A 26,909-nucleotide genomic window follows, 5' to 3' on the forward strand; every position below is an offset into this window, starting at 1 on the left:
ATGTTGAGAGCTTTCATGCCTCACCCAATTCACCCAGGCCTCATCCTTCAGGAGTGTAAAGTTTGCTGTGAAGACATGGAGGAGGAATACATGGCACCGAAATTACAATAGTGTCTGTAAGGCAATTCTAAGGGCATGGAGGGACACTTTCTTCCTCCAGTCGTCCTCTAAGCTGTGAATTCAGGCTGACATTGTGCAAGCTGAGGATAGTTTAGCTGAAGGTTTAGTTCTCTGATCAGGGGATCAGTTAAACAAGTTTAGTATCTGCAATGTCCAGCTGGAAACTGAAGATTTGGCAACTATGCTTATGCCACTATTCTGAGGAAGCATCAAGCTTATTCACTTATTTCCAGATACACTAACTTTCGATTTATTATCTTATTTTAACTGCTCATAGCGATATTTCTTCATTTTGCAAAATTATCCAAATTTTGTGGGCACTCGGATTTCGGCTTAATATTTTCTGCCCAGAGACACACGCAATTGGGCCCAAAAGATTGCGGAATTTTGGGTGTCAGTGATTAATGCACGTAAGGACAATACACCCAAATCTCCTCAATCTTTTACAATTGCCTATTGATCCCTCCGCCTGAACGCATCACTGCCCATAGTAATGGCTCTGCCCCCAAGTTACTGAGCCTCATATGCCAGTTTCCTGCAATTGCACTTGCTCAGAGACCCTCTTAACATTATGACCAGATTTTCAGGCACAGCGGGAAACAAAGTCATTCTTCTGGTCTTTTATTGCAATTTTTTGAGAGTTTAAAAAAAAATTATCCTCAGAGACCTGCTGTTATTTTCTGTTTCTTTGAATGCATTTTTATGGCATCGGTACAAGTCCCATTAAAAATTGAAAAGCTTTCCCGATTGTAGGTTCTTAAACATGCTGTGCCTAATGTGCATGAATGACGGTTAAGTTAGTTGAAACTTTAATCTTCATACTTAAAGAAGGAATATATGGTGTGAGTCTGGCACTTTCCCCGATTGTTTACACTGATTTACACCCATTTTTATGTTCGGGCGTATTCTAATAAGATTTGCAGGAAATTTGAGCATAATTTGACATCGGCAGAATGGGCGTGGGCATTGGACATAATTTTGGGTGCAACTTCAGGGTTGTGCCCCCACTGGAAATTCCAGGCCACAATCTCTAACCTTTTCAAACCAAAATCAGTCATATGGTTGCACTGACATTACACATATATGACAGCTGAAATGGATTTTCTTCTAGAACACAAAAAAAAATCACAGATTACCATAGCAATGAACAGGCTTCGCCATAGATTCCCGTCATTGCCAAGGATTCCTTGAGCAAAAAGGAGGGTATTTAAGAAAATCTAATGGGCCTTCTCTCATCCCAGAATACTTCCAACTTGTCAAAATGTAGGACAAATTGGAGATGATTGTTAACTAATCTGATGTTAGCTTCACAAAAAGTGAAAATACTGAATGTTGACTCCCCCTGAGCTCAATTTGCCTTTTCATTCAACGATGCTCCCTATAAAACTGCACTCAAAGTGTGGCTCTGAAAAACTATAGGGGATAATACAGGTCACCATGTGAATTTTTCCACTTCAATGAAGTTAAAAGCAGATTACACCTCATGAATATGCATTGTTTAATTCAGTACTATTCAGTGGCACAGTGTTAACACAAAAATGGAACTTTATAAAGTTGAGCCTTTTCTCCAAGTGTCACATTGTCACTGAGTTTGTAATGTGCTCATATTTGCATTAAAATGAAAATATTTTCAATGCTCTAAGTAAGTGTAAACATTACGAATAATTCAATGATATTTTGTTCAGAAAAGAAAATCTGGTTGTCATAAACAAGAAAGACACACATTTCAACTCCTTATTAGCGTTATTTTTCCTAAAAATGCTTATGTCCTCATTTATGTAACAAGGGGTTGCCATGGTTACTGAAGAGCAGCTTTATACTTTATGTAAACAATCTCCCCAACAAGTACAGCGGAAGCTGCCCCTTGCACAGGCACAAATCAATGTTAGGACTTGTTTTCCTTGTATTTCAGCCTTGGAGCAAACAAACATTAACTGTAAGGTGTTGCCTTGACATACAGTCCTGCAAGCAGGAACTTCTGTTCTTCCTGTCCACTGGGGAGTGGGAATGAGTGCAGTCACTTTCATCTAAAGCCACAAGGCAACAAAAAGACAAGTTTCCCCTTTCATGTCTAGAAATAAACACTCAGGAATCTGTGGATTTCATCGTACAAACATTCAAACCATTTCTTTTTCTTTAAAAGTACTGCAAAGTAATTTAGATCATAAAATAGCATACCATAATACAAGTTCAACCAGTTCTTAACAAATATTTGTGTTCTATTCATGATCCTTAAAGTTCAAACAATTCCTTAAAATTCAGTCAAAGAATGCATTTTATTTAAATACTTATTTTCAAAGACTGGATCAGAAAGAAAGATAATAGTCAGGGGATCCCCCCGCCCGCTCCCACATTCTTATTATTAGGACAGACTTATCAACTACATACGTATACACTCACTTACCTGATTTGACCAACACTCTCCGGGGCAATCCATCTGAAGCTCTTGTCTGGTTCCACATTTTTATGACTTTCAGCAGTGCTCGCTGGATTATCTGCTCCGTTCCTCTCCTCAGACCAATTAATCTACATGCTTTGTGGTTCTCTGCTCGCACGGACTCACTCAGCCCTCTTTCCAATGCTTAAGTCTTTTCAAGTGTTCAGGCAGAACTGGAATAATCAGTCACGTGACTCATGTTACTGCATCGCTCCGGCCTCCCCTGTTGTCAGCTCCAGGCAGCCCAAAGGAGACAGCTTCTTTGGGATTTCGTAATACTGATAGCAATGGGAGTGACCATTGCACCATTTCATTTCAGAAAGAATATATTTTGTAAAAGGAAGGAGTGTGATACTTGAAGAACTAATTTTATTTTCCTGAAGGCTAATGTGTTAACCGACTGTCTCCCTTACTTTAACTAACATATTGAGCCAGAATTTGCCTGTCAAAATAACAGTGAAGCTGACCATTATTTATGTGTAAATGGTACAGCAACTTCAAATGAGGAGCAGATGTGTGTTTAAGTGCGAATATCCAAAAGAGTTGCGCCGCTCTGCCGTTAGCTTAGTGAAAACGGCATTTCGCTGTCTGTCTCACCATTGACCTGCATTGAATGTCATGAAGTTGCTGTATTTGCGCGGTAGATATGAACTAAACCCGCCCCAGATATTTAGGGCTAGTAATTAGTGGCGTAAATATCCTTTAAACGACATAATAATTGTTAATTATTGCCAATCAACCTCTCTGGCACTAAAAATTAACAATTACGAGTGTGGAGTCTCATTCCTTCATGTTTTGAATTTTTTTGGAGAGATTTTAAAAATGTCAAATTTTTAATTTTAAATTTTTTTTCTTACTTTTCCTTTGTCTCTTTTTTCTCTCTCTCTTAACCTAATATTTCTATCCCCATCATTATTTCTCTTTCTGTACCTGATTTGACATTGAATTCGCCCCCTTTGGATTGACCCTCCTTCTCAATCCTTCTGCTGTTTATTTCCCAATCCTTAAATCTCATTGATTAAGGAGATACCCTGTTCACTCAGGTCCTAAATGCCCTGTTTCCCTCACTGCGCCGTTATCAGCTTACACTTTCAACAACTTTGTGGGCAAAAATTTTTTTGAGTTGAAGGGTACTGGGGGCAAGTCTAATTAACGGCAAACGCTGTTAGATGCCCTGCTACCAATATTTTCCTTCAGGTGTTCTGTCACTCATGGAAGTAATTTGAAACAAATAAGGAAATATTTAAAACATATGCCTTTAAAGAGAGATATTTGGAGCTTCCTGTGATGTTACTGGCTGCGTAGACATGTTAGCATTACTACATTAGGGACTAGAGTATCTGTAACCTTCCACCATTTTAAAACTTGACCTCCGGATTTGGTCTCTATTGGAGTGCTGTCAGCATCTCGGAAAAAATTGTTTCCTTCTTTCTCCCCTGACACCCAGAAGTTCAATTGCACATCTCTCCCCATAGGACTGAGAAATTGTACTGCAATAATCTGAAGTTCAGCACTTATTACTGGAGGCAGGGAGGGGGGTATCATTCAGCCACCTCCTTCTTTGGGACACTCATTTTGCAAATCACTGAAGAAGTTAGATACAAACAAGAGAGAAAATTTAAAAAAAGGAGCATGAGGTAAGAAGACAGAGAAGCAGGAGAAGAGGTTAAATAAAATACAGTAGGAAGAGCCTCAGGATACGGGGTAGGACATTTAGGACTGAGATGAGGAGAAATTTCTTTACTCAGAGGGTGGTGAACCTGTGGAATTCTCTACCACAGAAGGCTGTGGAGGCCAAGTCACTGAATATAGTTAAGAAGGAGCTAGATAGATTTCTGGACACAAAAGGCATCAAGAGGTATGGGGAGAGAGCGGGAATATGGTATTGAGATAGAGGATCAGCCATGATCATATTGAATGGTGGAGCAGGCTCGAAGGGCGAATGGCCTACTCCTGCTCCTATTTTCTATGTTTCTCTATGTTTTGATGAAGAGAGGAAAAAAATGACAGGATGCAAAGAAGAAGCAGAAGCAGGACTGGGAAAGCAGTTGAGGAGAGGAGGAAAAAAAATAGAGAAAAGGAGAGAGAGGCACAAAATCTATGACAAACACAGGAATCTCAAGGCACTATTGGTTCTCTGCAGAATGGTTGTGCTGCTGCCACCTGGGTTATTACTATTCTCACAGCTGGTTTATTGTTTTACTTTCCCCAATTACAATAGTTTATCTAAATTGCAATATTTGATTATATGGCTCAATGCAAGAGTAAAAAAAAGTAAGCCAACCTATTTTTTAAAAAATTAAATATAATATCTACTCATTTGACAGTTGTGACCTCAGGTTCCTCTGTTGTTGGCTGCAAACAAGGCTTCTATTTCAGCTGCACAGCTCTCGCCAGCTATTGCTAAAGTAAGATTGAATGTAATCAAGGCTAAGTGGCAGGAATTTGCAGTTTCTCTACTCTTCGTGTGCTCGAAAATGAATGTCAATATCAGCTTGTCAACCTTTTTTTGCTTCTTTATTGTGGATGGTCAGTTGGCACTTTACACTTGCGGACTGACAATTGCCAGTATTTAATGGCTACTAAACAGATTTAATTGAGCTGGATGAACACAATGGGGTGGAAAGTGGTCTGTGTTGTGTCCATTTTTGTGTGCAAAACAGGCACAAAGCATACCAATTTAGCAGTGGGATGGCCTACGTCCAATCTGCACAGGCATTGGTCCCACTGTGGGGATCACTTTTTAGGCATCATGGGCCTTAAATATGTTAATGAGAGGCCTAATGCCTGTTGAAGAACCCCGGTGTAAAATTTTACTCAATAGCTGAGGCAGGCGTTGGGCCTGCCTGGCTCAGGATTCTTTAACTGAGCACGATGGATTATATTTCTTCTCCAATCTTTTTTTAATATGACTTATGATGGGTTTGTCACTTTCAGTTTCTATTGATGTAAAGAGCCTTAATTCTCCAGTCAGAGAATGCAGATTGATACCTCTTAAAAAAGCACATGCTGCTATAGTTTTCCTTCAGAGAACAAGGGAAACTCTGTTGTGAGTTTCTGTGACAACAGTGATGTGTTTTTGTTTAAGCTTTAATTTAATGGCTGTCTCTTTTAAACTGTCATTCTGCTTAGGAAGTTTAACAGCGAAACCAGAATCTTGTACCAGTCTATCCCGATACAATGGCCCAGAATTTGCTGGGACAATAACAGTGAGTTTAATGCGCACGCCGTTATTGGTGTGTAAATAACCCAGCAATATGTGGCGAGGAAGAGATACCCCGTGAATTGTGAATTGCCGCAAATTGCTGAACGATTCCCGCCTCGCGAAAATGGCAGCTCATCGTCAACCTCCCCATGAGTTTCAAGAAATTGCTGCATTTACGCTGTTAAACGAATTAAAATGATCGCAGAAAGTTAGGGCTGGTACCTAATAATGTACGGACCCTTTTAATGATGAGATTTATGTTCCTGCAATGCCACTCAACCTCTCCGGCCCAGAAAGGGAATGACTGAAACTGTGGAGTCTCATTCCTGCAGGCAGTAAATTATTCTTAGACGTTTTTAAAATTTAAAATGTTAAATTTCTTTTCTTACTTTTCATTTCTGTCTCTTTTTTCTCTCTCTCTTAATCCACCCTTTAAGGCCTCCCAGTTCTTCTTGTCGTCTATCATGGAGGTTTTAGACGACAGCAAGTGGGAGAGTCTGGATCACCCGCTAACTCTGGACGAACTGACAAAGACCGTCCGGTCCTTCGGGACGAGTAAAACTCCCGGAAGCGACGGTTTACCGGTGGAGTTGTACTTGGCTCTGTGGGACTGGATAGGCCCAGACCTGCTGGAAGTGTACGGGGGTATGCTTTTGGCAGGCAGCATGTCAGACTCCATGAGGAGAGGCATCGTCACCCTCATCTACAAGCAGAAGGGGGAGAGGGAAGAAATCAAAAATTGGCGACCCATCTCACTACTTAATGTGGACTACAAAATTCTGTCCAAGGTCATTGCCAATCGGGTCAAGTCAGCCCTGGAGGTGGTGATCCATCCCGATCAGACCTGCGCTGTACCCGGCAGGAAAATCTCTGATAGCCTGGCGCTGCTCAGGGATAAGATCGCCTACGTACAGGACAGGGGGGTGAATACCTGCCTCATCAGCTTGGACCAGGAGAAGCCCTTTGACAGAATATCCCACACGTACATGATGGACGTGCTCTCCAAAATGGGGTTTGGGGAGGGAATCCGCAATTGGATTCAACTGCTCTACACAGTCATCAGCAGCGCAGTTTCAATCAATGGGTGGGAATCGGAAAGCTTTCCGATCAAAACTGGAGTCAGGCATGGCTGTCCTCTCTCCTCCATCTTGTTCATGTGTTGCATCGAACCCTTTGCCGAGGCCATCAGGAGGGGTGCGGGCGTAAGAGGGGTGACCGTCCCAGGCTGTAGGGGCACTCACGTCAAGGCCTCCCTGTACACGGACGACGTCGCTGTCTTCTGCTCAGATCAGCTGTTGGTCCGCAGATTGATGAACATCTGCGACCAGTTCAAACTGGCCTCGGGGGCCAGAGTAAATCGCAACAAGAGTGAGGCCATGTTCTTTGGGAATTGGACCGACCAATCCTTTGTCCCCTTCATTGTCAAGTCAGATTACCTGAAGGTGCTGGGGATCTGGTTTGGGGGGGCCGGGGCGTGCACCAAGAACTGGGAGGAGCATATTGCTAAAGTGAAGCAGAAACTGGGATTGTGGGATCGACGATTCCTCTCGATCGTGGGCAAGAACCTGGTCATCAGGTGCGAGCTGCTCTCGGTGCTGTTGTACATGGCGCAGTCGGGCCTATACCTCACTCCTGCACCGCGACAGTTGCCTGAGCCATTTTCCACTTTATCTGGAGATCAAAAATAGACCTTATCCGCAGGGACACGATGTACAAATCTCCAGAGAAAGGGGGGAGAAACGTACCCAACATGGCCCTCATCCTGATGGCCACCTTTGTGTGTGGCTGCATCAAGCTGTGCATAGACCCTCGCTACACAAACACAAAGTGTCACTACGTCCTGAGGTTCTATCTGTCCCCGGTGTTGCAAAGGATGGGCCTCGCCACGCTGCCACGGAACGCTCCATCCAGTTCCACCCCACCTGTCCTTCGTAGAAAAGTTTGTGCAGAAAAACAGCTTTGACCACAAGGCGATCAGCAAGTGGTCCGCATGTAACATCCTTGAGACCCTGCGGGAAAAGGGGATGGTGGATCCTGTCAGTTGGTTCCCTGAGCAGGCTGTCAATGTCATTTGGCAGAACGCCTCATTGCCAGAGCTTTTAAATAAGCACCAAGACGTAGCTTGGCTGGTGGTGAGACGAGCCCTTCCCGTCAGATCCTTCATGCATACCCGTTGTCTCAGTGCCACTGCGCGCTGTCCCCAAGGAGGCTGCAGTGGGGATGAGATCGTCACCCATCTCCTTCTGGAATGTGCCTTTGCAAAGAAGGTCTGGAGAGAGATGCAGTGGTATCTGTCCTGGTTCATCCCGAGCAGCTCCGTAACACAGGAGTCTGTGCTCTACGGACTGTTCCCAGGGACGCACATCGAGACAGACATCAACTACTGCTGGAAGACCATCATCTGAGTAAAAGATGCCCTTTGGTCTGCCCAAAACTTGCTGATCTTCCAGTGCAAGGACCTGTCCTTCCAGTGCAAGGACCTGTCCTCAACCGAGTGTTGCAGATTGACACATTCCAAAGTCCAGGACTATGTGCTGAGGGATGCCAGGTGCGGCCGCCGCAAAGGCTCTGTGGAGAAAGGCCATCGTTTAGAACCCTCCCGCCATTGTATACCAAGGGGCTGGAATCAGGGAAAAAAACCCTTGGGCAGAATGTAAAATAGCAAATGAATGTAATGCACCTGTAATGTATCTGTAATCAATAAGCTGTATTGATTGTAATGTAATGAGGCACCCTAAAGTGTCATGAACTGTAATTATCATGTACGATGTGTAACTGTATTGTTTGAATCATACTTGAATTGTACTTTATGTATCTTGCAAATTGTATAATCTGTATTGTCTACCTTTGAAATGTGATATGACAAATGTATTGTATGTATTATTACAAATTTTATGAATAAAGTATATTTTTGAAAAAAAAATCTGTTCTTATCAGATTAATATCTGATACGGCCCCTATCTGGGGACCATATATTAAATTGATTTTTGGAACTGAGAGATGGACTAGGGGCTTGCTCCGTCCACTCCACGCATCGACCCAGTATTGCAGTGTCTCTGGGAACGGTGCACCTCCCTGTGAGGAGATATTCAAAATGAAAAACAGGCTTTTCCAGCGTCTCTGTATGTATGTACGTATTATTACTGAGAATAAAGCTGATATATTGCACTTACATAAAAAAATTGGTTTAAATCAGATTCACCTGATCAGTCACTTCCTTACTGCTATGGACAGGTTTCCGAAGTGGATTGTGTTGGCAAGGCCAATATGTCTGTAAAATTGGGAGGGAGTGGTGTAAATAGAATCCAACACGATGAAATGGTGATGAATTTAAATTTTACTGGGTTACTGATAGTAATTAGAAGTGTAAAGGTGATTTTACCCCTACCCATGATAGCTTATTCAAACGGAAATCCCGAATGAGCTGTTTCAAACACGAGCTGTCACATCCTGTAAACAGCGGCCCTCATAGGGTGACTTTTTTTCAGACCTGCTGTTCTGCAAGATCATTGATTTTTTAAGCAGCTTCTTTAATACAATTCAACGGATCGCAAAGTATGAACTTAGCATTTGAGCCGGTTAATTCAAATATAGGTTTATTTACATCGTCAATACTCTGCATTTCAAAACCAATTAATGATTTTTCCTATTCCTGTGATTTTACCAAGCATACGGAGCAATCCAGTGCCATTCTGTAATGCTCTATGTGGCTGTGGCGATCACAGCAGCATTAATTCAGCAAGCTCGATTGCGACATTAATTTTAATGGACGGGCGGAGCAATGATAATTAACAGTTCAACATTTTTGGTGAGGGTCTCTGAGGAGCAGTGCAAAATTCCGTAAATTATGGCATGGCATACATAATGGCATAAGTCACTCATGCCATAATGTCCTGGAATTTCAACACCATAATAATGGCGTACACTGTAGATGCACCATTATTATGGAGCAAGTTTTCAGCAAATTCAGGCACATTATCTCCCTGGTAAGAGGCTTGAGAGGTAATCCAACACACAATTTTCAAATATACACGGAATTTATGATTAGTTCAGTTTTGTATTTGATTGACCGTTCCTTTTCGAATTTGAGAGGTCAGGTATTCAAAAGCCACAATGTCCCAGTCGCTCTTTTCTGAGATATAGAGAGACAATTCTGTTTGAATTGGAGTCAGTTGGCAGTTCTCCTAAACAAAGGCAGTTGGAGAATCTTATGAAGAGAAGCAGTTGGAAAATCTCAGAAAAGATAGCCAAGAGACAGTTTGAGAAAAAACAACAGGTTGATATTCCTGAAAGAGGAACTGTGTATTTAAAAATTATCTATAACAGCTTAGTTCATTTCTTAAAGTTGTGATTATTTTAACTACACAAGGAAGAGATGTTACATTGTAAATATATCACTATTATATCACTGGTATATTGCTTGCTTATTATTTGTGTGATAAATTCAATTCCTATTTCAAACTTCTCCCATGGCCTCACCCATCACTGCAAACTCTTGCAACTCTATGTCCAAACTCACACCTTCTGCTCTTCCAACTCAGGTATACTGTGCATCCTCCTACCTGCCCACTCGACCATCAATGGTAGAGCCTTTACCCCTGAATTCTGGAGCTCTCTTCCTAAACCCCTGCACCTTGCCACTTCTCTCTCCACCTTTAAAATCCATCTCAAAACTCATCTTTTCAACCAAGCTTTTGGTCACCTCTCCTAATTCTGGTACTGTGACTTTGTGTCCTATCTCCTCTGATTTATATTTTTCTCTCCCAATTCCTCCATAGGAGGAATTTTCTATATTAGAGGCATTATACAAATGCAAGTTATTGACGTTGGACAATTCAACCGATCATGTGCTGGTGACACTTATTCTGTGCGTGTTGGATGGCAACTTTAATATCCTCATTTAGATCTGCAATTTCTGGAGAAGATTCAGGAATTCTTTTTTCGAATTTAACTGCATTGCCGTGACATCACCCATCCTCCTATGGGAGAGGGCTAAGATTTCCTGTTTTGGGAGGAACCCTTTTTTGGCTTATAATAAGAAGCAAAAGCATTTGAGGCCTAAGTTCGATTAGATAAAGAATGGAATCTGCCCATAAAATAACTCAGACTGTGTAAGTATTTGATGCTCTCCAAGAGACCATGAGGGAAAGAAATTTTTTTCTCGTGTTCAAATTTGGCTGACGGATGCTTGCTTTTATGTGCATGGAGATAAGCCAGGTGACTCTTCTCCTATGCTTTGTGTAAGCAGTAGGGTGATAGAGCTATTATTGTGATGAATTCAAGGGAGTGTTTGAAGCACACCTCCCATTCAGTTTTTAAAAACATTTTCTGCGCTCATCAGGCACCCATGGTCAGTATCAAGCACTCTCAAGTCAGACATAGTTAAGGATCGTTAAATTTTCTTTATATTCACAAAGCTGGATATTTTTGTCTGTTTTTCAGTTTCCACATTTGGTATCAAAAACAGGGAGAAAATCAGGAGGGAAAAATTGCAAACCAAGAAACTCTGGGTAAATTTGAAGAAAATCAGTTTTCACTTGGAACATCATTAAAACTCAAGAAAACAAGAAAGCGACTAACAAAGAGGCACAGGTAAACTAAATGACAATCCACCATTACTTACACAGTTAATGGTACGACTCTTGTGGGCTTTAGTGGCAATTCTGGCAAGTCTATGCTTGCAGCAGTTGCATTAAACTATGTTTGGCAAGGTTTGTTCTCCTGGAATCTTGAATTTTGTCAACTTAAAATTCTATTGTTCTGCATATGCATTTTACATCATGCTTTAACATTTGGCAGTACACATAAAACTATCAGTGTGTTTGTAAATGCATTAGATCCATCAGTGTTTTCCTACAAACTCTGAATAAAAATACAAGGTAAAGCATCTGAGAGTTGCTCTAACTGCAGAATTCACTTCAAGTCTTCCCAACATGCACACAAATCACATTAGTGATGTCATCACATATGTTGCATGATGACAAATGTATGTGACACGCAGCATGCACATCATACAAATGTGTGCAATGACATCACTGACATGATGTGCGCACATCCCAGGACCTATAAAGACCAGAACAAATTTGGATAACTTTAGGTTCGATTCAGAAGGAAAAGAATGAACAGGTTGGGTCTATACTCACTGGGGTTTAGAAGAATGAAACATACAAGCATCTTATTGAAACATACAAGCTTCTGAGGGGACTCAATAGGGTAGAGGCTGAGAGGATGTTACCCCTCATGGGGGAATCTAAAACTAGGGGGCATAGTCTCAGAATAAGGGATCGCCCGTTTAAGATGGACAAAATGCAGATATATTTTTTTTAAACACAAAGGGACCTTTTGTTACTAAATAGTTAAAATGGTTCTGATCAGGGCGATATGAGTGATAGACTTATGAACTGCATGTTACTGTGCACCTGCTGTTAGTATCATTGCTTTCATGATTATACTGGAGATCAATACAAATAATGCAACTTAATGTAAGCCCTGGGACAACATACCTTCAACACTATGTACATGGAAATAAACATATGTCAGAACCAATATAAAGGATCTGGCAACTGTATCTAAGCCAGTTACACCCAACAGCTTATTTGGTGAACAAATAGAGCACACAGCTTTCATTTGTGTTGACATTGCTTAGGAAACTTTTTATATTTTCTGGCTATTCTGCGGCAAGTGGCTCACTTCCTGTCTCCCCAAAGCTTCTTCATCACCTACAAGGCACAAGTCAGGAATGTGATGGAATACTTTCCACTCGTTTGGATGGGTGAAGTCGCAATATCACTTAAGAAGCTCGACACCATCCAGGACAAAGCAGTCTCCACCACCGGTGTACTATATCTACATGATACACTGTAGCAACTTGCCAAGGCTTCTTTGGCAGCAGCTACCAAACCTGCGAACTTCCCCACCTAGAAGGACATAGGCAGCAGATGCATGGGAACACCATCACCTTCAAGTTCCCCTTCAAGTCACACAGCATCCTAACTTGGACATATATCACCATTCCTTCATCATCGCTGAGTCAAAATCCTGGAACTCCCTACTTAACAGCACCGTGGGTGCACGTTCATCACATGGACTGCAGCAGTTCAAGAAGGAGTCCCGCCACCACTGGGTATGGTGTGGGTATGGTAGCATAGTGGTTATGTTACTAGACTAGTAATCCTAGAGGCCTAGACTAATAACCTGGTGTTAAAAGTTCAAATCCTGCCACGGCAACTGGGGAATTTAAGTTCAATTAATTTAAAAATAACTAGTATCAGTAATGGTGGCCATGAAACTACCAGATTGCTGTAAAAACCCATCTGGTTCACTAATGCCCCTAGGGAAGGAAACCTGCTGTCCTTACCCAAGCTGGCCTGCTATGACTCCAGACCCACAGCAATGTGATTGATTCTGAAATGGCTTAACAAGCCACTCAGTTGTTCAAGAAGGTGGCTCACCACTACCTTCTCAAGGGCAATAAATGCTGGCCTTGCCAGTGACACCCACATCCCATGAACAAATAAAAAAAACCTTCCCAGGGAAGATGATGTGCTAAATTTTAGATACTTTCACTTTTTGGGTGAACGCAATTGAAAGTCGCAATAATAAGTTTCAAATGCTCCTCAGAAATTTGTATGCAAGGTATACTCGCAGAAATAAGAACGTAAGAAATAGGAGCCATATGGCCCCTCGAGCCTGCTCCGCCACTCAATCAGATCATGGCTGATCTTCGACCTGAATTTCACTTTCCCACCTGATCCCCATATTCCTTGATTCCCCTAGAGTCCAAAAATCTATCCATCTCAGCCTTGAATATATTCAATGACTCAGCATCCACAGCCCTCTGGGGTAGAGAATTCCAAAGATTCACAACCCTCTGCGTGAAGAAATTCCTCCTCATCTCAGTCTTGAATGGCCGACCCCTTATCCTGCGACTATGCCCTCTAGTTCTAGACTCTCTAGCCAGGGGAAACAATCTCTCAGCATCTACCCTGTCAAGTCTCCTCAGAATCTTATATGTTTCAATGAGACCACCTCTCATTCTTCTAAACTCCAGAAAGAATAGGCGCATTCTACTCAACCTCTCCTCATAGGACAACACTCTCATCCCATGAATGAATCTAGTGAACCATCATTGTACCACCTCCAACGCAAGTATATCCTTCCTTATATAAGGAGACCGAAACTGTACGCAGTACAGCTGTTGCAAGGATAGCGAAGTACCAGAAGTAGGAATATTTCAGGAAAACAAATATATGCAGGAAACTACCACCAACACTTGGTAATCTTCTACCACATATCTCTACAGTGAACTATACTTGTATGTTTTAGAAGACATGTTGCATGCTTACAAACAGTTTACACCAGCACTGCAGCAATACTGTGAGAAAATTGAGGACAAACTTATAGCCATAAAGCACCTTGAATCTACAGCACCTAAAACTCCTATTGAGCTTGTGGAATATGGATGCAGAAGCCAGTGCCAGAAGCCATATTTATTTGACTGTCTACAACAGAAACTTCCAAGTCCTGCTCTTTGGAAATGCAATGACGGTAGCAAACCATGAGGTGGTATCTTATTGTATGACATTGATGATGAATATGACACTGGAGAGACATACATGAGTCCTCCTAGTTAAAGCAGAAGCAGATACAGAACAATGGGGAGAGAGCAGTGTAATGAGCTTAGTTTTAAATGGATCTGATGGGCTAAATAGTCGCCTGCGCTGTAAGCTTCTAGGGTTCTGTGTAGGACTGCCCAATACTTTATGCTTCAGTTATTGATTTTCTCATAGAGAAAATCTTTGTTGATAACAGCAGCATTGTGAACTACTTTCAGATTTTAGAGCTTCCAAAACCTGCTTCAGAATTACACAAGCTTTGAAAGCTACTGTCATGAATGCAACATATTATTGGTCATCATGTAAAACAATATAGATAAAAATGTTCTAAATTTCCTGTCCACAAATTGAAAAGAGAGGTGTTATTGTATATTAATCTCAGCAATTTCTGTATTTTTGTCAATTTTCTGGTTCTCCATAGTATTAGGAAAAAAAATAGCTAAATCAATACAAACAGAAAATTATGCAAAATATATTTTAGCATGTCCAGACTGTAGGATAGCACAAAAGTCTACACTACTGAGAATGTTGTGGTCCTTAGAGTTCCATGTATGCATATACACTGAGAAATATTATAACATCACTGCACAGATGTATTGATGTCCTGATGTTAATGAAGGTGGTTGAATACTAATAGAGATTGGTGATGGCTGCAGTTACACCGCCCTAAATATACAGCACCTCTGGAGGTGGCTTGCATCCTCGCACCACTTTCAAAACTGGACAAGCATCAGTACTGCCCTGTGCCTTGGCACAGGCTTGGTGAAAAGGACAAGACATCAGTACCAAAGGTACAATATAAAGATGGTATTATGTAGGCAAAGTTGGTAACATCACTGTTTGCTCAAGCATTAACAGAGGCCTTTCCTGCATGCTTGAAAATAAGAAAAGATTAAGGCTCACAATCTTTCATACCAGATTGAAAGTTCATATAAAATCTATGTTAGGCCTGGAATTCCCTCGAAGCTGCACCCACTCTGCCACCATATCTTCGGCGGAAGTGCAGAGGAGACCCCCTTTATGCAGATAAACTAGATTTCTGCCGTATTTCTGGTGGAGTTACGGTTGCAGAATGGAAGCAGCTCCGAGCAAATTCCAGACCTTTGTAGTATTTGCTTTTTAGTTGTGTATTTCATACTATTTTTAACATGCATACCAAATGTTCAGTTATTCATACAGCCTCCTGATTACTCGTGGTTTAATACACTATAATAAAGACGCATTATTGATTTCATGGGATCCTCAATGGATCTTAGTAACTATACCCTTCAGCCAATCAGCTCTAGTGTGTTTTAATCCAGATATGTTTCATTTAACTTAATCTGATTTGGTTACATTTTCTAATCTGAACCCGAAGTCAATTTGAAATTTGCATGTGTATGTTTTTGTTCTGACTTGACTTAGAGCGTATAACTTAGAATGAGAGCTTACCCGAGCCATTCAGTATATGTTTTCTATTTTCACTGTGTGACTTGGATTGCAAAGAATATTCTTTCTGCAAGAAAAAAAGTGGAAAATGTTGATGGACATGTACATCATTTTTTTTGTCTTTTCTCCTTGGCCAAGTTGACTTTGGGAAAGAAATTAATTAATTTTTTCCCAAAAAGGGGTCTGCACCTGAAATGTTAACTTGTCTGTTCTCGCCACAGATTCTGCCTAATCTGCTGTCTTTCCAGCATTTTCTGCTTTTGTTAAGAAAATCCTTCAACTTGTGTGAAACTATAGAATGACCACCTTGAAGTATTGTGTTGATGAAATTTGCCTGTGATTTTCCGATATTACACTGCCGGTGGGCCAGGTTACCTGCCGGAAGTGCAAACTTGGAAAATAAGCCCACATATCTTATGAATAACAAGAAATATAATCAGGATTTTCTTCGTCACTATCAACAATGTAGAGGAGATGACAATTTTTCACTTTATGTCAAAGGTGACGTGTGCATTGAGATCACACCCAGCAAAATATGGAAACAGTAGGAGGGAAGCTGCAGCCTTTCCTTAAGTTGTGTTATTCATTCCTCCTTAGCGCATATATTAGAATAGCTTTTGGTGACATATAGAGAGTCTATGTAAATCAAATTTAAGTATTCAGTGTGTTGTACTGTTGAATAGGGCACATTCGTTAATACAGCTATTGCTGGCTGTGTCACTACCAGTACAAGTACTAATAATTAAAGGCACCTGCTCTGGGTTGTCTGTTTCGCTGCTTTAAGAAAATCATTGTTGTCTCAGTTGAATTAATATTTTGACCTAGGTAGACAGGGACAGGCTTAGTTCACTTAGTTGTATTCTATGCACTTTAAGAATAGCTTAAATCTCCATACACTTCAATACAAATGCAGATAATTAACCTTCCACTAGTTCTTCCTCCTAAAATTATTGGGGTTATTTGTCAGCATTGCACATGTGTAAGTTGTACATAGCAACACTAACGGATTTGCCTTGGAAGAAGAGAGTTTAGATGATTGTACTCAGTTATCGTTTTGAAAAATATGGCAAAAGTGGCTAAATGCATAGCTAAAAATCCAAGTGAAAATCAGCGTTATCCGTATGTTATCACTGATCAATGGTTCTGAATAAGGTTTAGCAAATAGGAAGTGAAGTGAGAGCTAGTGAAGAAAATCTCACACCTTAAGTAATCAAGTGCAAAGAAACATTTTTAATAAAACCAAAACATTAATCATTAACTTGCTTAACATGAAGAAAGGTGAGTAACCCACACAAACGGAATATGATTAATCTTAATTGAATATGTAAGCACATCGAAACCTTTCACACCTAATTTCAAATGAGTTCATCACCATCTCTGGGATAAACATATTTTTGCATAATTTGAGTTAGTCCTTGAATCCAGAAACTTTTACCACAAGTGGCTACTGAGGCAGAGACTATAGCATCATTTAAAATGGAATTGGATTGGTATTTGAAAAGCAGAAATATAAAAAGAGGCAGAGAAATGAGATTAGAGGAGGTGACTCTAGTTTAGGATGAACATAATTAATTGAATGTCCCCTACGATTCATCAACTTCTCACTTCATGCTGCTTTGGTCTTCTTATATTTCCTTTAATTCGAAGTTTATTTGTAGATCCCAAACACTTCCACGATTTAAAATCTTATACCATGGATATCAACATTTCAGTCTCAGGACACCCTGTGGAGTGCACGGTGTGTGAAATCAGTAATGCTTTTAATGCATTTGTCATTTCGAGAATTTTGATATAAGATTTTGGTGGAATACTGAATGCGTGCAGTTATTACTAATCAAATAAATTTAATCTCCTTAAAGTTACTTAGAATTATTGGGTGGAATATTGATCAAAATGGGGGATTAAGTTGGCTAAACAAAAAAAAACTAATACAAGTTAATAATTTCACTATTCATATCAATAAATATTTGGTACGGTAACTGAGCACCATTCAGTGCCTTCACATTTTTAATTTATTTCTACCCTTTTGTATTTGTATTTCTAATGTTTCTTCCAAGATCCCAAAGCTAATAGTAAATGGTGATATTTAATAGCTCCTTCAATTAAACAAGAAAGAAGGGAGTAGACCCGAAATGTTAACCTGCCTCTTCTCTTCACAGATGCCGAGAGGGCTGCTGTGCATTTTCTGACTTTAATACAGTATTGATGATATTGTATGTAAACAGCTTCCATTAAAAATTATAATAAACTAAGCAGATGATAGGAGTATGGCAGAGATTGAGTATATGATTCAATCAATGGAAGGGAGTACAACTGAAATGAACATTTGACAACAACAGGCTTATGGTCAGGATTTCTAACTTTTGAATGTTCTTGAATGCTATAACTGTAACATTTCTTCTACCAGGAAATGGTATAGCCTGCGATACGGGCTGCTTCAAAACTGTTATTGCTAGTATTGTATAATTGGACAACTTGTTATTTGGGTGAAGGAGCCATTGAATGGTCCATCAAATACTATTATTTCTTGGGCTCCAAATATCATCCAAAAAATTACACCCATTCCAAGTTCGAATGGCAGTGGAAAAACCAGGGCTTGAACACAAACTCTCAGGTTGAGAGGTCAGTATGCCTTTAGTAGAACTACTGTGTAACCCTCTTTAAGGAGATACTGGTTGGGGAGAGTAAATTGTTGTAGCCTCCATATTTTGCAACTGATGAAATTAAACCATTCAATTCTAAAAGTTGTCAGTGTTCCAAATTCACTGAATAAAAATGTCTGGTCAAGATGCCACACCAGTCCAGCCATCATTGCACGCTTGTCATTCTAGCAGGGGAGTGGACGTCACATAGATGCTGTTGCTATTGGAAGTAGCCTACGGCATGCTGAGCTATTTCTGGGATCAAGAAAACAGTAAGATAGCCATTACAAATGCAGCGTTGAAAAAAAAAGTTCCTTTAGTTTTAAAGAATTGCTACGTAATTCATACCGACACTGCAAAACTTGAACTAGACAAACAAAAGAGCTTTTGTATCCTTCCATTTTTCTATGGGAGGTTATTGTGTCAACTCCAGTGGTTGCTAGGCAATACTTACTCAGACACTGCTCCCTTTCACAAGGCATTTCCCTGTCTCTAGCTCTCTTAAAATTATTGGCTCTAATGCTTGTTTTTCATCTAACAGATACCATGATAAGACTGTCACCAGTACGCTTCCACCTCACTTAGCAATTGAATCAGATGATTTGTGCTGCAGCACAGTGGAAATCAGATATAATAAATATTATAAGCAAATCAATGGATGAGGAATGTAATTCAAGATCATGTTACTGATTCTAGGTTATTCTATGACTGAAAATAAGAAAATGCTGCTAGAAAGCGCTAGCAATCTGAAGCAGAAACAGAAAATACACAGCAGGTCCATCAGCTTCTGTAAAGTGAAAAGACAAGTTAGTGCTTCAGATGTAACCTTCACAAGAACTGAGTGATATTATTCCAGGAGTGATATTATTCCAGTAATAAACTTGTCATCTTTTGTATTTAGCTCACTCCAATAAACACACTGAGAAAGTGTATGCCAACATATTTTCTCCAAGTAAAAGAAATCTACAAGGTCACAGAATGGTAACATTGTATCACAGTTTCTCTTTTTATGATGGTGCAGGACCCATTATAGGCATCAGTGAGTTATGAGGGTCTGTCTCACAAGTAAAAGTACACCAATAATGTAACATCACCCAGAATAGTATTCAGCTACGTGTGCAAGTTTTATTTGGATTTTAAACGGATCCAGAGTGCTGCCAGCGACACAGACCAATAAGTGAATCTCCAAATGATTATTAATCACAAATTTCATAACAGTTTTTATTCAGTATAATCACCATGTAAACTAGTTTGTCTTCCAGGTTCTACAACCAACATTGCATAGAGATGGCAGCCTAGAAATTCCATGGTGCCATGTCCACTTTTGAGGCTCAAAACTGGCACCTAAGCATTCAATATGGTGGGCGGTGGTGCGTGCAATCATTATGAGCCAGAAATATATCAGCCGCTATATTGGATCGGGCTGATATATTTCTGAAGGGGGGGGGGGAAACAGGATCTCCTTCCTCCTGTCCACCACCTAGACCAGGACATCCAAATTGTTATGAAATTTGTGATTAATAATCATTTGGAGATTCACTTATTGGTCTGTGTTGCAGGCAGCACTCTGGATCAGTTTAAAAGTCAAATAAAACGTGCACACGTAGCTGAATAGCATCGAAGAACCTGGGGACCCGATCTGCAGGTCTAGGAGCTATATCTCTCCTCACACGCATTCCCTCTTGGCTGCAGCCGGATTGCACCTCCCCTTTAAGAGGTGCTTGCTGCCTTTAAGTGGTGTCAGAGTCGCCCATTATCACGCCCCCCAAAAAGGCATGCAGCCAATGAATAGAGTAGCGCAGGCTGCACGCCTGAATCATTTTAATGAGCCCCAGCACAAATATAACGTGATGTCTGGTACCACGTGAACAGACTGTAGCAGCGCGCAGCCCGCCCCCTGTCCGCCCATTTTCAGGCATGATCGAATTTCTAGGCCAATGTTAGTGTGTTGCTCCTCAATGGATTCTGGGATGATTCACACTTACTAATTATATAAGACCAGTGTAACTGGATCAAAGTACAAATTCCACTTCTGGTGTAAAGTGACCAGTACGAACCCTTCCATTGTCTGATTCCAGAAGCCAGTATAACTACAGCAGATTCGTTGCAAAGATGAAACTTTCATGCAAATAAAGCCATGTTAGAATTTTGACCACTATCATTTCTTTGAATTGATGTCATATAATAAAGAAAATACAAAAGGACATTTAATACTATACTGTTCTGGCTAAAAATATATTTGCTTACTATAGGAAAAAAAGGGATAAATTATTAACGCACATGAAATGAAATAGTGCTCAGAAATACCTGTCTATGGTGACCTATTGTGCACATGTGAGAAGACAAAATTAAACACGTTCATGGTAATAGCAGGGCATGGCTCACAAAAAACTATTCAATGCAGCCTACAATCAAGGAAAGTCTAATGGAAATTGCTCATTCAGTTTTCCAAACACATGTACACACTAATATATCACAATTTAAAAAAATAATCTAATTGTCATTGAATATCTTAGAAAAAGTCAGATTTCATTTACCGCAATGTCATTTCTGTCCAAAGTCTCCCTTCTGGTTCTTTTGCCAATTATCTCAAGTCTGTGTCCTCGGGTTACCGACCCATCTGCCACTGGAAACAGTTTCTCCTTATTTACTCTATCAAAACGCTTCATAATTATAAACACCTATTAAATCTCCCCTTAACCTTCTCTGCTCTAAGGAGAATAATCCCAGCTTCTCTACACTCTCCATATAACTGGAGTCCCTCATCCCTGGTACTATACTAGTAAATTCTCCTCTGCACCATCTCCAAGGCCTTGACATCCTTCCTAAAGTGCGGTGCCCAGAATTGAATACAATACTCCAGCTGAGGCCTAACCAGTGATTTATAAAAGTTTAGCATAACTTCCTTGCTTTTGTACTCTATGCCTTGTAGGGTAATCCTTATTTCCTGTGATTCTTGGAACTGGACGAATAGTCAAGCAAAGAAAGTCACCGTCACGGTAGTTTCGTTAATCAAAAGTAATTATTTAATGATGTTATAATTCATACAAGTATTCGTGAAGCAAAATCAAACCATACATATGACATTCCTCTATAAAATCCCATTATACACTTAATAATTCGCAATGTTATGCAGTGACTTACAATTCATATATACATCAGGCAAATCATTAATACATATACAACTTTTAAATCAAGGATTTTGCTCATTGAGGCCAGAAGGTGATCAGCTCTTCAGTCCATGAGGTCTTCTTCTTCTGCGATGTTCAACTGCAGTGTGTGTGGTGGTTCCTTTTGACTGCCATGTGGTGAAGAAACTGTTCTTCTGTCAAAGTGTTATTTTATATTGTTTTTACCAAGGTTGGGGAGGGTCATCCTTTTTGTCCAATCACTCCTGTTGCTACGCCTCAATCATTAATATACCTCAATGATTGACAGTTTAGGCTTTGATCATATGACTGAAGACCTTCTGATGTAGAAAAGACCATGTGCTCGAACCTTGCAATGTAAAAGGCCCTTTTACTACCTCTGTTTACTGCCTTTCATTTCTATACAGAGGCATGCTTAATGGTCCTGACGTCTCTAATTTTGATTGCTTCATTGGTTTCAAATCAATTTTTATACCATTTGACCATATGCTGGATGCAATACTATTTGATGTTTTACAAATCCCAGTTCTTTGAACAGATTACCAGATAGGAATGAGAAGCCTATGCCTTTTCGCACCTATCATTGCTTTCCTGATCCGAAGCCTTTGATATATGCCCTTGTTGCTTTCTCTTACATTACCCCTTGCTGTGTTGAAAAGCTTGTGTTTCCAAAAGCCGAACAACCCTTTAAGCTCAATATTATCCATCTAGCTTATTTATTTAATAATCCAGATATCTATCCGTAGTGCAATGTCTTCGATCCCGAAACTCATACTTCTGAATGACATCAGCATCATTGAGGGAAAAACAGATTTGCGAGAACGCAGTTTACTACATCACTGCGTTTGCAGGATTTCAAATGTCTTTGCTTAAAAGGGGTACAGTTAACCCTCTCCATCAAATGTCTCTTGTTAAAGGGGTTTTGAGCCCCACAGCCTCTAGTTATAAAGCCAAAGATCCTGTATACTTTTTTAACAGCTTTATCAACTTGTCCTGCCACCGTCAAAGAATGGCATATGTAGAAATCAGGTGAAGGGAGTTTCCATTTTGGTTGAGGTTTTGGTAAATTTTGTGGAGGGTGAGGTGAGTTAGAGGTTTGAGCTAGTTGTGGAGTTGAAGTGAGTGATTGCAAGTGGTGTTAATGATGGAGATGTGTGGGGAGACAGATGAGATGGGAGTGAGGGTTGGAGAAATAGGATAAATGTGTGTCTGAGTAATTGAGACTGACATCTTGGACTCAATGACTGTGATCATTCCAGCATGTGCTGCTTGAACATTAACTCTGGTGTTGGTAGTGAAGAAGTGTGCTTTAAATAGAGTTTGGTGAGTGAAGGTGTCCGTAATTGAATGGTGAAGCTCTGTTGTAGAAATGAAACATGGGAGAAGTTTTGCCATGTAACTTGGCTCAAAGTTCTGTTGACATAAAAGAGAAATGCAGGTGTGTTTAAATTAAAAGTTACCTATCTGAAAGAATTGTGGTGTGTTTTTTTCTCTTGGTAATTTGATAGAGCTCATGCTGGCAAGCATGTGTTCACGGGCTCAATGTTAAAAGGGTGGCGGGATGGTAGCCAAAGGTAGGGGGGGGTCAATGGGCGCGCAGCAAACTCGAAAAATAAAAACTTGCCTTTCCCCACGCGATCGCGAGGTAACTGATGCTCATTAACCTTGTTTCCAGGTTTCGTGCTCGGCGGCCGGCCTGAGTGACAGGCTGGCTGCCACCAGGAGCTGCAACACCGAGAGGGTGGAGAAAGAGAGAGAGACGTCATCTGGCGCTGCAAGAGAGAGTGGCGGGGGGAACACAAAGATGGGTGGGGGGCAAAGATTGGGGGGGCATCGGACATCGGAGCACGGCGGAAGGGGAAGACCTCGGAGAGACATCGGAGAAGGAGACATCGGGGGGAGACATCGGGGAGAGACATCGGACACGGAGCAGAGGGGTGCAGGTGACATTGCTTCAAAGGTAGGTTTATTTATTTTTTTACGTTGTGAAATGTTATTTTATTTAATTTATTTACTTTATTTTTGACTGATCCGACCGAAACCAGGTGTGAATCGGAAGTTGTGGGAAAGCCGCCCAGGTAAGTTGAAAATCGTTTTAACTACCTAATATATAAGAAATAAAGTACCTTAAGTACCTCAATGAGGCACATTTGCTCCTTTAAATATTGTCCCGCTGGCTTTAATTGCCGGCGGGCTTCCAGGTTCGGGAACGGCGCGCGCACCCAGATGCGTCTTTACGCGGAAGTTGTGTGTTGGAGCCGGGTTTGTTTCCTGCTCATTTCCCCGTCCCCAACGCACCCGCACTTCCATTTTAAAATTGAGCCCCATATGCGTGTGTGCAATGCTGCCACTACGTACTTGCTCATGGGTTATTTCTGTGAGGCTGTCAGTGACCTGTTGTGATTCACCACAGCCTCTAAGATTTGGTGAAAAGGATTTTGGGTGTCAGCTGATGTAGGTGTGTGCGATGGAATAATCGGAATTGAAGCTGCAGGTTGTTGGGTTTATAGAATCCTTTATTTAATACGTTCGAGGATTAGGAAATACTGAGATACCTGATCCTGATATCGTCCACAACTAAGCTCTATTCATGCTTTTCACTCCCTTTTCAAAACCAGACGATCTGGCACCATGCCCGTTCGTTAACATTCCTTTCCCATTTCTTCATACAGACTATTATCAAGTCCTGTCTGCCACTATCTTCAGCCACTGACCTCGTCCTGATTAACCCCTACAACTACTACAGAATTAGTAAAAGGTGTATACATGCTTTTATGGCTATGTGCCTACAGCTAATACAGAATCAATATAATGTATATACATACTTTTATGGCTATGTGCCTACTATTACACTGGCTGTTCACGTGAGTTTGAAACTTCCTGTTTTTGTGAGGCTGTGAGAGCTTCTCTGCAGCATCCAGTGGTTGCTTTACAGGGGAATGGATTGAGTCTGAGGCTTCCAAAACACAGGGTCAGTGTGCATTAGTGACAGGGATCTTTGGTGTCAGCCATTGCAATTCTTTGTGCTGCAGGATTTGGAATTGGAATTGGAATTGTGCGAGTTTAAATGTTTGGAATATTGCAGCACATGACTGGGGTCGAGGAAGGAAACAGGAAGCTGGCAGCGATGGACAGGTGGAGATTTCAGTACCAAAGATAGTGTTGGTGTAACTCTGCTGCTTGTATCCTAACTCGCACCAAGTCCTGTTCACCCATCACCCCTGTGCCCGCTACATTGGCTCCCAGTCCAGCAACACCTCGAATTTAAAATTCTCATTCTTGTGTTCAAAACCCTCCATGGCCTTACCCATTCCTATCTCTGTAACCTCCTCCAGCCCTACAAGCTTCCAAGAACTCTGCATTCCTCCAATTGTGGTCGATTGTGCATCCCTGATTTCCTTCGCTCCACAATTGGGGGCCCTGCCTTCAGCTGTCTAGGTCCCAAGCACTGGCATTCCCTCCCTAAACCTCTCAGACTCTCTACCTCTCTCTCTCCCTTAAGACGCTCTTTAAAACCCACCTCTTTGACCACTGTCCCAATATCTCCTTATGTGGCTCAGAGTCAAGTTTTGTCTGATAACGCTCCTGTGAAACGCCATGAGACGTTTTACTACATTAAAGGCGCTATGGAAATGCAAGTTGTTGTTGCTGTAAGTGTGTGAGCTTGGCAATTGTTCATCAGTCTTCAGAGATGTGTTTTTAGCTGTGCCATTTCTTAGTGTTTCAAGGTGGTTTCAATCGACTATAATGCTTACATTGGGTGTCTGTTACAATTCAAGCTCTCCCCAACACTACTTCTCAGACCTAGTGCAACTGACATCTCTACAGGCAAGTCTGTGCTTCCCATCAACCGAAACATGACCTTAAGTACAAAATAATTTGGGAGGTAGTGTACTTGGGATGAACAATAAGCCCCTTATATTGCAGATAAGATCACTGGATAAAGTACAAGCCACCTCACACTCTCAGATTCTCTCTGATAGGAGATCAAATTACTGTTTATCTCGGGCTATGGAAAATAAATCAGGTTTGTTAAAAGTAAAATCTCCCAGTAGTCCAGCTCATGCAACAGATTAATGTAAAACAAACATTTTTCCCTTGTGTTAAATGTGAATTGTTGGGTCTTATATACTGATACTATATGGTATAAAGAATGAATGCAGCAGTGATTGAAGTTCTGGCTCTTGCACCCTAGCATAAACTGATCTCTTCTGTTCCACTGTCACTCTCTACCCAGATTCTACATTAGTCCAACCAAAACACGCACTAACACACTGTGCAAACCTACACTTCACTCTGCATCAGCAATTTTAAACACGCAATGGAAGTCAAAGAGAAAACCTTTAAAAAAAAATTTCAAATTTGTCCAGCTACAATCAAGCCACCATTGGCCCACCTTGGAGGCAGAATCTTTGGTTTGGAAAACATTGGTCCATCCTGATATCCAATAATACTGCTGGACGTAAGCTATGTAGAATTCAATTTTCTACAGCTGAAAAATATACTCATGAATTAAGCTATGTTTTCTAATTTTCTATAAACACAATGGTAATTATGCTTTATAATAGAATACAGTGGTGCTTAATATTACACTAAGAGCTGCCTGAATCTCCAGTATTGGGTTTGGAATTTCTTTAATAATCACATGAGCTTGTGAATCTCACATATTGCACACACCAGTACTTTCAAGCTAACGTAATTTTGTATCATCTCATTAACCTATCGGTCAATTATTTTTTTCACCATTACTGTGACAAAGACATAAAAGGCTTAATACATTTTGAACACGGGCCTGTAAGTTCAAGCATTCTGAAATATTCTATTACTAAGCTATTCTCATATTACCATTTTACACAAGAAATTAATTCCATCTGACTGGACAAAAACCATGCTGCCGGAGTGGAGTAGGAAAATGAAAGACCCTTGGGACAGACACTTGAATGTCTTCAGCCTTAGATAGGTCTCCAAGACACTGAAACGTCAGGAGTTTGCTGATGTCTCGCTTGTAAATAAAAACAAAAGGCTCAAACTTAAGTTTCTATGTTTATCACAGCTGAAATTGTTAAAATTCACTCAACTCTGAATTTTGATTGGTTGCTAAAGCTCTCAATAACAGGCTGCATTACAACGTAATGTTGAATTAAGTTGCTTTGCAAAGAGTTGGACCCTTCTTCAGTGCTGTACTGAGAGAATACTGCATTGTCAGGGGTGCCATTTTTGAATGAGGTATTAAACTGAGACCCCCCTTTGCCAGTTCAGTTGGACTCTATTTGGAGTTATCTCAGTGTCCTGGTTAATATTGTTCTCCCCACA

General features: G+C 40.7%; 1 protein-coding gene and 1 pseudogene across 2 annotated transcripts in view; one reads left to right on the top strand and one right to left on the bottom strand.

Annotated features, from left to right (window-relative positions):
- Window positions 1-26,909, bottom strand: part of LOC137334218 (protein FAM107B-like) — a 178,674-nt gene that overhangs the window by 54,842 nt on the left and 96,923 nt on the right. Inside the window, exon 3 of one of the 2 annotated variants that reach the window (XM_067998821.1) lies at window positions 15,809-15,872. In XM_067998821.1, coding sequence (XP_067854922.1) covers window positions 15,809-15,872 — 64 coding nt within the window. Of the gene's footprint in view, window positions 1-2,524; window positions 2,737-15,808; window positions 15,873-26,909 lie in introns of those variants that run through there. The other variant, XM_067998822.1, reaches the window with a different exon arrangement.
- On the top strand, window positions 8,668-8,838 carry LOC137334443 (U2 spliceosomal RNA; annotated as a pseudogene).

Source organism: Heptranchias perlo, chromosome 17, assembly GCF_035084215.1.
Source record: "Heptranchias perlo isolate sHepPer1 chromosome 17, sHepPer1.hap1, whole genome shotgun sequence".
In the NCBI taxonomy this organism is placed as follows: Eukaryota; Metazoa; Chordata; class Chondrichthyes; order Hexanchiformes; family Hexanchidae; genus Heptranchias; species Heptranchias perlo.